The sequence below is a fragment of the Ixodes scapularis genome, unplaced genomic scaffold, assembly GCF_016920785.2.
Source record: "Ixodes scapularis isolate PalLabHiFi unplaced genomic scaffold, ASM1692078v2 PGA_scaffold13__105_contigs__length_92229423, whole genome shotgun sequence".
NCBI classification, from domain to species: domain Eukaryota; kingdom Metazoa; phylum Arthropoda; class Arachnida; order Ixodida; family Ixodidae; genus Ixodes; species Ixodes scapularis.
In genome coordinates, this window is record NW_024609839.1 from 22,807,817 (window position 1) to 22,820,562 (window position 12,746).

At 43.6% G+C, this 12,746-nt stretch overlaps 1 protein-coding gene across 1 annotated transcript in view; it reads right to left on the minus strand.

Annotated features, from left to right (window-relative positions):
• The window catches only part of LOC120844442 (neprilysin-1-like), an 87,246-nt gene that overhangs the window by 38,030 nt on the left and 36,470 nt on the right, over positions 1 to 12,746 (minus strand). Inside the window, exon 9 of the mRNA XM_040216232.1 lies at positions 8,321 to 8,546. Coding sequence (XP_040072166.1) covers positions 8,321 to 8,546 — 226 coding nt within the window. The remainder of the gene's footprint in view (positions 1 to 8,320; positions 8,547 to 12,746) is intronic.

Below are 12,746 nucleotides of genomic sequence, written 5' to 3' on the forward strand. Positions count from 1 at the left end.
GGAAAAAGTGCGCTTTTAAACTGGACAGATGCGGCAAATGAAGCGTTCGGCAGCATAAAAAAACACATTGCACGTGCTACCTTGCTTCATCATCCAAAAACAGGAGTACCGATATGTCTTGTCACCGACGCCTCGGACACTGGCATCCACCAGTTTTACAAGGATGCATGGCAACCGTAGTTTTTCTTCTCTCGCAAGTTAATCAATACGGAACGACGATACAGCCCTTTCGGTCGTGAGCTCCTGGCTGTTTACTCTGCTATCCGTCACTTTCTATATTTTCTGTAAGATCGATGATTTCACATCTTTACGGATCACAAGCGCTTGGCAGATGCCATACAATCTCACGAGCCAAACAGTCAATCTGCCCTGGAACTGCGACAAATGTCATTTCTTTCTGTGTTCATCACAGACATTCGGCACGTAAAGGGGACTGATAACATTGATGCCGACACCTTGTCTCGAGCCGTTATCGCCCAAATATCAGATAACCCAAACCTTACTCCTGCTACTCTTTTGGCACACCAACAGAATGACGCAGAACTGACCAGGTTCACCAATACACCAGGTGCATTAGTTCTTCGAGAGATCACACTACCTGGACTATCCCACCTCTTGGTGTGCGATATGTCAGCTGGTGCCCCTCGACCCTTCGTACCAATCGCCTTAGGACGATAAGACTTTGACTCCTTCCATGCGCTGACATATCTCAGTATCCGTGCATCACAGAAGCTAATAACCGTGCGTTACGTTTGAACTCATAAACATTGTCGTTCGTAACTGGGCTCGCAGCTGCTTTTCTTGCCAACGTGCAAAGGTCACGGGCACACGCACACTGCACCAGATGTTTTTTTTTTTCTTTTCTGGGTACCCGTTTTGAGCATGTCCACCTAGACATAGTCGTCCTACTCCTAGAAACACAAGGCAACAAATATATACGAACCGCCATTGACCGCCTCACCAGATGGACAAAGGTCCTCCCCATTAGCAGCATTACAACTCAAGCAGGCGCTCAGAGATTTATGCTAATCTAGATTTCACGGTTTGGCATGCCGGCCACTCTCACCACCGACCGCGGTAGGCAGTTTGAGTCTGCATTTTTCAGCGAATTCACCTTTCTTGTTGGCACCAGTCGACTAAGACTAACGACTTACCATCCAAAGGATAGCGGTCTTGATAAATAATTTAATTGCCAGCTAAAATATTCGCTTATGTCGCGTCCAGATATCACTCATTGGACAGAATCACTCCTAGTAGTACTTCTGGGCGTACGAGCAGCATTCAAGGAAGAACCGTTATGCGCTCCTTTGGAGCTGGGAAACATAATTCCTGCGTCTTCCGCAATGCTTTTTCACCCCTACGGACCCAGCGGTTTCTCCGAACCCCACCAACTATGCTCATCGGCTCAAAGGCACCAAGTCAAAACGGCTACCAACATCCCCGCGGCGGCGATCGCCGCGGCCAGTTTTCATTAGTAAGGATCTTACAAAGACAAGCTACTTTTTCGTAAGCGACCATACTGTTCGCCGCAGCCTTCAACCACATTATCATGAGCGGTGCATAATCACGAAGAGGACTCCAAAATATTTTGAAGTGTTGATCAACGGCAAGCAACAAACCATATCGATCGGCAAACTCAGGCCTGCTCACATGGAGTCCACACAACTGTCCACAACTGCTATGACTCGCTTTGACAGGAACTCTCCGCGACGCAAGGCGCATTTCTTTTTTCCACACACGTCCTACAAACTTGATGGGGAAATATTGCAGCGATCACATATAAGACCCAGCAGCGGAGGAAGAAGAAAACGCCAAACGGGCTCGAAAGTTTCTCCTCGGGTTATTAGCAGGGCAGCCATGTCATACTTCGACAGTCCGTAGATTCAGCGTGCAAATAATGTAAATAAATAGTTAGTGTATACCGCAACGCACGACTCGTTACAACCCTAACGTGATTGTTTGCCTGTGTCTTCAAGTTTTATTTATTATTCTTGAAACCGACTCATTTGTTTATTTTCATGTTGTTTAATACCTACTGAAAAACAATTAGTTAAGCAAAAACCAAAAGATAGAGGCCCAACCCTTTTTGGTTCACGTTCCAAAGAAGGGCTGGGGGCAAAATGGGGCTGAGGGCCAGTCAAGCTTCTTGTAGAAGCTTTTTCCCTTTTGCTCCACCATTTCTTTAAACAGAAATAAAGATTTTTGTTATTATTAATAATCTCCCAAACTTGTTCCGCCCTCTCTCCAAACCTGCCCCTCTCCAACCCCAATCCTGAAAGGAGTGGCTCGCTCCCCCACAGCGCCTGTTTGGCCTACTGAGCGGCACTTGCCAACCACAAGGAGGACATCCTCCGGGAAGACTAGATGTGTATGCAACACCCTAAGATATTGGTGAGCCTCACGAAGACGCCGATATAGAAGCTTATTGTTGCTTTGTTTTTTTCAATAATTTTTTTGCCCTTTTATTTATCTTTTTGGTATGTGTCCTGAAGCAGAATCTCCAAAGCCCTCTCGAGCTGCTCACTTTTTAGACGCGCGAGGGATCTCACTTCCGTGTTTAAACAATACAAATGGCACGCGTGATGGCCTACGTGCAGAGATGCATACATCACAGAGGGGGGAGGTGTGCGCGCATGTATGCCGCAGTGCACTCTGCGCTCAAGTTTCTACCCCGGTACGTACCGTAATGTCGACAGTATGCACTAAGTAGACACAACATGATTTCTGCGAAATCAAGCAAACCCGAGCAGCGTCGAAGAAAATGACTCCTCGACAGATTCTTCTCTTTCCCAAACAAACAAACTCACAAAATCATTAAAAAAACATAGTAGGGTGATTTCAGATAAGATCGACCAAAGGATGGCTAGTCGACATTTTCAAATCAACTGATGTTTTTATATGTTATTGTCTAGTGTCTGGTATGAACGAATCCAAACTTAGTTTTGACTAGAAAAAATACTTGGGAACAGGAAAAATCGTAAGGCATGAGGTGGTGGACAGTTGCATTAACGCGCACTGATGGAGGGGGCCTGTTTGAGAGTGAATAACTAAAGCGATAACATTAGGAGAACTCTAATACGTTTTAGGCGCAAACTATGGGTATAGCTTGCTTGTAATATAAAGTAATCATATTTATTTAAAGTATATTTATTTTTCTAAAAATTGACAAACATGCCTGCTCGAACGACAAATGGCAAATTTTGGAGGTCTGTATCTCATGAAATAATTTAATCATTATGATATAACTTGCAGATATTATTCTACTAATATATAGCTAATATTAAAAAATAACTAAGGTATCTGTGTGATACAATAGCTAGGATATATTTAGTCAAACATGAAAAAAAAATCAAACAAAGAAAAATTCCGATGCGAATAAAAAAAAAACACCTCCTTCGATTTTTTTTAAATTTAGGTAACCTGTTATACTCTATTTCGGCATTCATTTCCATTAAAAATATGTTGCATCATTTTATTGAGAAAGAAGATACAACTCCCCAAAGTAGGGTCCTTTTTCAAAGCCTACACTTAGCAGTGTTTTATACAAGAACTGACTCTGAGTTCCAGTTTCACGAAACCAACACACATCTTTTATGTATTTTTATTCAGATGAGGCCAATGATAACTAAAGAAATCGTTCACACACTTAAATTAAGGAGAAACTACTGTGTACAAAGAGGTATCATATTACGGACTAGTGATCCGAGAAAAGATCATGCAGCCATCGGCCACTAGGAACTTTGTTTACTTTATTCTCCTGCGACGCTATATGCTATTCCCTCTTCCGCTCTACCTTCATCTCTCTCTCTCTCTCTCTATCATATATATACCTGATATATATCCAGAATAAAAACATGTTCAAGCATTCCCTTTCTGCGTGGTTGTGTTCTGTGGCTAGCAAAAATCATTTCCTCGCTAAACTCACGATTATGGCAAAATAGTTGCCGGAAACCGCAGACGACACTCGTCGCTAGTTCTGGCAAAACAGCCGATACAATCTTTTTTTTCGCATTTCCCCGCTCGCTGTCAAGGACAAGGGGGTTCGCTTCAACCAGCAAAACATGGCCGTCGACGCCTGTTTACTGAGCAGTCATGCCTGTCGCCATCTCACTCGCTGGCGTCACGAGCGATATCAGGCACAAAGGGGCACACCAACCGGCAGCATTATCCCCAAATACTCGAGCCTCGCGTAAATACATAGAGTGTAAACGCTGTCGCCATGTTATCGTAGTAAGACCGCCCCCCCCCCCCCTCCCCCAACGGGGGACTGCAGTACGCGACGGCGTACTAACACAACGGCGACGATATCGACATCGCGGGCTCCGAATTTTCCCATAGTTCTACTCCACGGGCATTTCTCGAAACGCTTGATATTGTGTACGCCCGCCTGGAAGGATTTCAGGCGCGTAGTTAAGATAAGGCGGTTCTCCGCGGCAAAAGAAAGCAATTTCACAAATGCTTAAAAGCGGCGGCGACGCGTGTGCGGTGAACGCTTGTAGTTTTGGTGTAGACAGGGTGTGTGTGTTCTCGTTGTTGACACCAGCCGGCGATAAGGCACTGCAGGCGGTAGCTCAGTACAGCAAGGGCTAATCCGAGTGACCATCAACGTAACCCCACCGCCAACCCTTCGCGAACCGGTCGCCGACATGGCTCAGGCTGTGTCATGAACCACGTGGTAGAAGCTCGGGTACTTTCATATCAGCGCGTGGAGGGACGACAGTGCGATTCCGGAAAGTCTTTTTCGAAGGCCGCTGACCACAATGTTTTGTCTGGAGACTTTCCCTCTTTCTTCCTTTGACGTGGATCAAGCTTTGTCGACAGCCTCAGTTCTGACCTCTCTTTTCAAATGTACGTTTGCAGTGAGTGAGCTCCTCAGCCTCGGACTTGTCACTTGTGCACCCAGTAGTTCTTTCACTTGGCAATTATATGCCATCAGTTGGGGTTTAATTTCTATTATTTATGTATACATTATGAAGACGTCCTGGAGCTCCGAACGAGTGTTTTGTGCAGATTACTTTTGCAAACACAAGACTATAACAAAGCAGCCGAATTTTCGAAGTGTTGGCGAGTTGGACCTAAACTCGTTGAAGCAAATTCTTCCGCCTGACTGTTCCACCAAAGTGAGTGCGACGGACTACCTGTGCTAACATTACTTCATGCACATCACTAAGGAGATGTCGATGCGAAGCTCAGAGCAGTGCCCTGACATATTTGTGCCAGCTGAAGAAGCAATTGAAGATCTAAATAGCAGCATACTACCTACAGATGTGTCGCCGCTGAGACAACCAAGCGTCGTAAGAAGTCGGGACAGGCCTGCCTATGTGAAGAGAAAGTAGACAGAACTGGAGCAGGTTGCTGTCAAGAATATACGCTCAAGGCTACGTATTGCGTACAACAGGGACGCACCATCGGGGTCGTCCGAACCAACATGCTCCACATGCACTGAGTGAGTGGACAACTTTCGGCAGGCCTTTGAAACCGCCACCTCTCTCCGGGAACGTTGTCAACTGCTTACACCCCTGCCGTCAACACTGGCGAAGAATGAGGTTCAAAAGATGATTCCACAGGCCTCAATGTACCTCATCAGTAAATCCCGAAAACTCAAGGAAAAGCATGGCGTGTGGTATGAGCCGGATCCTTACACGAGGTGCAAGGTGAGCCCTGAGAACCTGTCTGCTGCCCTAGAGTACTTCACGAAAGACGAGCTACAATGTTCGCGCCAAAGTCCCAACCAGAAGGACGTCATCTCTGCCATGCTCAACGGAGAGAAAACGTTCGTGCCAAAGCGCTTCATGACACGCTCAATACAAGAGGCCTTCCGCATATACAAAGACAAGCATCCCGATTCCGGCGTTGGGCTAACGAAATTTTATTCGTTGCGCCCTAGATGGGTCCAATGTATTCCACACCAGGAAGTGTGCGTTTGTGTGCGCTGCGCCAATTATTATCTTTGTATTGCCGCTCTAGAAAACGTTACAGGCTCAACATTCAACACTGGTGAAATGAACTCGGCATTTCTGTGCGACCCAGCAACAGAACTGTGCCTTCAAGGAGACTGTGATCACTGCCCAAAAGGCCAGTTTCTTACACTCCAGGAACTTGATATCCCGGAGGGTGAAGAGATTGTGCTTGCAACATGGGAGTCCGGCGACCTTGTGAAAAAAACTTTGGAACCTGAGACTTTCCTAAAAGTCATCCTAGTGACGGTTGGAAGTTGGGTACTTCACAACCATTTCCGGCAAACGCAAGGTAAAGCGATCTACGATGAAAAACAGTGCATGCAACGCGGGAGCATTGTTTTTCATTTTGAGTTTGCTGAAAACTGGACCATCGTGCTTCCTGACGAAGTGCAAGCATATCACTGGAAAAAAAAAACAAGTTTCGATATTTACATGTGTAGTGACGACAAGAAAATCTACAAACAGCTTTGCCATCATCAGTGAGGTCCTGTGTCACGACGCCGCTCACGCTTGCTTGGCTCTAGAAAAAGTGAAGAAGTGGGTTGAAGACAACGTTGCGGTATACTCGTACTTGAGGTACGTAAGTGACGGCGCCGCCAGTCATTTCAAGAATCGCTACCAGCTTCACCAATTTGCAAAGGACGATTGCCCACAAGCCCAGTGGTTATTTTCTGCATCTGGACATGGGAAAAATGCATGTGACGGAGTTGGCGGACTCGTGAAGCACCAGGCCACGCTGAACAACCTGAGAGAACGTTCAGTAAGTGCAATTCAGACGGCCAGGACAATGGTGAGCGTTCTATCAAAGAAACTGAAAGGCGTGCATCTTGTATATCTGGACGAAAATGAGGTTGTTCGGTATCGTGAACAAAAAAAAAAGAAGAGTGGCTGACGGTGCGCGCCTTCCCTGGCATTCAGTCTTGGCACGCGTGGCGGCTCAGCAAGTCATCAACAGAAGGGACCTGTGACGTATATGTAGCACGGACAGTCGGATCTACTTGGAAGCAACTTTATTAAATGGGTACAGCGAGGAAAACCTTGGCGTTAAGTGCCGAATTTGATTTCCCAAGGACTGCTCATTTTGAATGCAGGGACATCTTATTTATCACATTTTTCTTCACGGGGTATTTAACCTACTGTTTTTGTTGGTGGTTACTAATAATTTTTATCTGATCACTATAAAAAAAATCCCAAAATGTTATCCTCGAGCAGGATAAAATATATCGGCTTGCCACGATTCATTCATACACCGAGAGCATCGAAGCTGCTCCAGTTAGGCACTATGGCATCCGTCACATGAAATTGTTTGTAATCGTAAATACACAGCCAACCTAAATACCTTACTATTATATCTTTGTTTTTGTGTGTGGAAGTCAAGTTATTTATTTTACTCTAGATGTAAAATATACCGGAAGGTACAACTTCACACTGCATCATCTTTTCTCATATCATTAGTCTCTAATATGATACCACTTTGTACGCTTATGTAAAATGCTGTATATAGTTTCTCCTGCCTTTTACTGTGTGACAGATCGCTCTTTTTATCAATGACCTCATCTGAATAAATGTATATAAAAGATTTGTGCAAGTTTCATGAAACTGGAACTCAGAGTCACTTCTTGTATAGGACACTGCTAAGTGTAGGCTTTGAAAAAGGACCCTACTTTGGGGAGTTGTATCTTCTTTCTCAATAAAATGATGCAACATGTTTTTAATGGAAATGAATGCCGAAATAGAGTATAACAGGTTACCTAAATTTAAAAAAAATCGAGGTTGGTGTTTTTTTTATTCGCATTGGAATTTTTCTTTGTTTGATTTTTTTCCCATGTTTGCCTAAATATATTGTAACTATTGTGTCAGTCAGGTACCTTATTTATTTTATCAATAATAGCCACATATTAGTACAATATTGTCTGCAAGTTATGTAATAATGATTAAATTATTTCATGAGATACAGATTTCCAAAGTTTGCCATTTGTCGTTCGAGCAGGCATGTTTGGCAATTTTTAGAAAACTAAATAAATTTTTAATAAATATTATTACTTTATATTACAAGCAAGTTGTACCCATAGTTTGTTTGTAAAAAGTTTTAAAATTCTCCGAATTTTATTGTTTTAATTATTCACTTTCAAACTTGCCCCCTCCATCAGTGCGCGTTATTGCAACTGTCCACCTCTCCCTGCCTTACGATTTTTCTTGTCTACAAATTTTTTTTCTGGTCAAAACTAAGTGTGGATTAGTTTATACCAGACACTAGACAATGTCATATAAAAACATCAGTTGATTTAAAAATGTCGACCAGCCACCCTTTGGTCGATCTTATCTGAAATCACCCAGTAGGTAATACACAGGTAACTCACATCAGACACCGCTTCTGGCTTGAAGTATTCAGATGTGTATAAATCTCCAAAAACGAATTTCATATTCTTCATCAGTTGACGGATGCAGTTAGCTTGAGCAGACAGCTGATTAAAGGAGGCGTCAACTGATCCCATAAATTGAGAGTATGTAGTGTAGAGTGTCAGTCTTGTGTATGGTAAAAGCTGAACAATTCGTTTCCACCCAAGATAATTAAAAAGCACTTCCCTGTAAAAAAATAATTTCATATCCAAACAAAGCACTAAGATGATACCAAATTTCATCTTTTTACCATCGACAATGTATGGATGTATTAGCAATAGCAAACATCTTACACTGGATATAGTTCAACTTCGCTTCGTGCTCACAGACGTTTTTAGCGCGGAGTACTCATTCCGAATATACGATCCCCAACGCATATCTTGCCGGTTAACCCAATGTAAACTAGGAATGTTGAAAAGAATATGTTTTTTGACTTATGCACCAAACTTTGCAATACTCTCATTCGGTAAAAGCCAGATGGGTGCATTTTTTGTTTACAGCACAATGTTTAGAACTCCGGTCTAAACTCAAAATAATTTTGCCAACTCAGTAAACACCAATCGATAGCTACGGAATTTTTCTTTTCGATCTGACTTGCCTACTTGAAAGATGGGACACGATAACGCATAGCTCACAGTAACTTATCTTTCACCTTCACCTTCTCAGGATATTGATGATTTGCTACAATTTATATATGTGTTGTGAACTAGCCTAGTGACACTTGTTCAAACATAGAATGGCCTTCTCAAAAGCACGTGCAAACGAGCGCTGAGATCCGAAGTTCGTGAGAACGAGCACCACCTGCAAGAAAGAAATTGTTTGATACATTTGACACAAGAAACTTGGTCGTTCATTTGAGTTTTTAAGAAAAAAATATGCGCTCGGGAACTTGGAGATATCTCTGTTTTATGTCATAATTAGCCCTACTTTAGAGTGGTATAGTTTTATTTTAGGAACAAGGAATACTAAAAACTAGAAATATAGGCGCGTTTCTTTTTTAACTTTCTACTTACTTGTTTGCAAACTGTATCCGATTACTTGGGTGCTAATGTAACTTCCAAAATATTATAAAAGTCTCACATTTTTTACATATTGAATAAAGCTAACCACAGGCTACCTTCGGACCAGGGCGGTGCATTTGTTTCACGATACGAATGTATTGCTATAGTATCTCAGATGTACTTTCGACTACGTGTATCTTAAATTGAGATACTTATGAAAAAGGTGTTTGTTTATGAGTAGTGGTTACATTATCAATGTATAACTTGTATCCCCGTACTCTAAGCCAGATTACGGTATCTTGTTACCTTTGTTAACGAAAATTAACTGTCTGTTATTTATGACAAACAAAACAAAACAAAAACACTGAAGTGAACATGGGAGCGCAAACTAGCTGGTGAATATTTAGAATGAGAAAAATACGAAGACTGCAGATAAAAAATGAAAGCCGCTTACAACTCCCTGTAACGCCGAATTAGAGCGCAGCTCTTGAGGAGGAGGAGGGAAGGGCACTGGGGGGGGGTTAAACTAACCAGGGGGGGGGGGGGGGTCACGTTACCTTGGGGGTCACGTGACCCCCAATGCCGAAGATGTCATCACTGACGTCACTGATGACGTCATCAGTGACGATGACGATGCGGGTACTGATGACGTCATTAGTGACGTCACTGATGACTTCACCAGTGATGATGACGATGACGATGCGAATGTCGGTGACGTCATCAGTGACGTCGCTGATGACGTCATCAGTGATGATGACGATGACGATGCGGATGCCGGTGACGACATCAGTGACGTCACTGATGACGTCATCAGTGATGATGACGATGACAATGCGGATGTCGGTGACGTCATCAGTGATGATGACGATGACGATGTGGATGCCGGTGACGTCATCAGTGGTGATGACGATGACGATGTGGATGCCGGTGACGTCATCAGTGATGATGACGATGACGATGTGGATGCCGGTGACGTCATCAGTGACGATGACGATGACGATGCGGATGCCGGTGACGTCATCAGTGATGATGACGATGACGATGTGGATGCCGGTGACGTCATCAGTGATGATGACGATGACGATGTGGATGCCGGTGACGTCATCAGTGATGATGACGATGACGATGCGGATGCCGGTGACGTCATCAGTGATGACGATGACGATGTGGATGCCGGTGACGTCATCAGTGATGATGACGATGACGATGTGGATGCCGGTGACGTCATCAGTGATGATGACGATGACGATGTGGATGCCGGTGACGTCATCAGTGACGATGACGTCATCGGGGGGTCACGCGACATCGGCGGGGGTCACGTGACCTCGAGGAGGGTACCACGTGACTTCGGGGGGTCACGTGACCCCCCACGAGGTCACGTGACCTTGGTGGGGGGCTCGCGCGGTGCATTATGGGACATTTCCCATGATGCACCGCGCGGTTACGCCAACGCCGACGGCGACGGCGACGGCGACGCCGACGGCGACGCCGCTCAAGCCGGAAACGGGCCCCTAAGAGCTGCGCTCTAAAACGACAGAGACAAAAAGATCTCTACTAGAGACATTTTACTGTATGTACCACTTTTACACACAGTCCCGTGATTTTTGCCACGTCAGATGCCAAATTTTTGGTTCAACGGTTTCAGAGTTTGTGATACGAACTCGGCAAATAACTCCCTCTTCAAGGGGTAAGGGGGGAGGAGGGAGCCTGGTGCCTTGGTATATCACAGTCACGTAAGAAGATAAAAAGAAAAATCATAAACAACAGGAACTGAGGGGGTTGGCAGAGCGATTGCTTGGACGAATAGCAAGATACGCCCCCCCCCCCCCCTCTAATAAAAACAACATACTTTTACTGTTTTCGCTTTAGCGAAACGAACGCTGTAATCAAGACGAGTTCAGCGGAGGAAGGAATCAGACTTTAACTGTAGATAACTTTAGGAGCGGCTTATCTTCCTGTACGGAACCTGTTCAGGTCTTATGCAGACTACATCTGGCTTCGTTCGATATTTTTGTGCTCTAGAGATAGTCTCACGACAAAACAAGAACCAATTCAGGCAGTTGGCCCTTATCATGCAGTCGTTGGTGTACAGTCTTTCGCTGGGGGCAATTATGCTTTTTTTGGCTGCCTTTTGGATTCTAGTAGCGCATAGTTAAAGAGCTTTAGGTAAGGGAGTGTGAATAAACTCACAGATAAAAAGAATACAAACAATGCCATTTAAAACAACCCCTACCTGCTCCTTCCCCACCTACTACTGTTCCGATATAAATATATTTCTGCACGTATGGATAGATAACCCTACTATGGAATACTCTTTTGGCGTTTTGCTAGAAGTCAGGAATAATTCGTTGCAAAGTAAAAGAAATGTATCTCGGTATTTGTCTTTTTGCCTTAAAACCAATTTATTTCGGTACCTGCGCATTTTTTTTTAAATACATCGATCTCAGTATATGTATCCCGAAATACTTCGTGGTACACATCTACCCAGCCCTACCTGGAAAAGAAATATTTTCGACTCCAGTTTCATAATATCATAACTACGTCATATCCTGGTTCCTACAAGGTAGAAAGATGCAGCTTCCGCAGGATTTCCTAAAGTAAATTGTTCAGCTCGGTAAGGGGGGAAGCTGTGCAATCACGCACATCACTTTCGGACTTTCCTCTCATCACCGGGATTAGAGTAAAACAACAATTAAAACAAGCCTATCAATACCCTGCTTTAGAAGGCGGAAACGTCTTTCCTTTGTTGTGGATATCCAGGTTACAACTTCAAACAATTTAACTTGCTTGAAAAAGCTGAATATTCATTTAGAAATCAATAATACATGTCATTACTTTGACCTTTCTCAGTCTCACGCGATTTGTTTTCATAATTATGTTATTCCAACTAGATTCGTGATGTTTAATTATCTTTCCAGAACCAGAGTCAAGTTTTCCAGTAACACATTATTCTTTTAACATACATGACTATCCTTCCATACGGAAAATGTAAACATATTTGTGTCTTATTGCTTGGTTGTTGTTGCTTCACACTATGTTGTGTTTTTTTTTTCTTATATATTTTTTACCTATTTTCTTTTTCAACGCCCATAACTCTAGTGGTAAATGAATAAATAAATAAATGGCATGTTGTGTACCCTCTACTACTGGCTGTTGCAGGTAAGAAAGAGGGACAAGCTCTTCGCACAAAGCCCTTCCCTCTTTATTTAAGCAGCACGAACGCTGGAGAGGAGGCGTGGGGACACTCGCTTACCCTCCTGCATTCACTTTATTAAAATGGGAAGTTTGAGGGGCTTTGCAGGAGAAGCTTGCGCTGCTGTGTCAACCAGTAGGCTCTAGACATTTTTTTCTGGGCAGCACCGATCTATATTAAACATTTTATAGT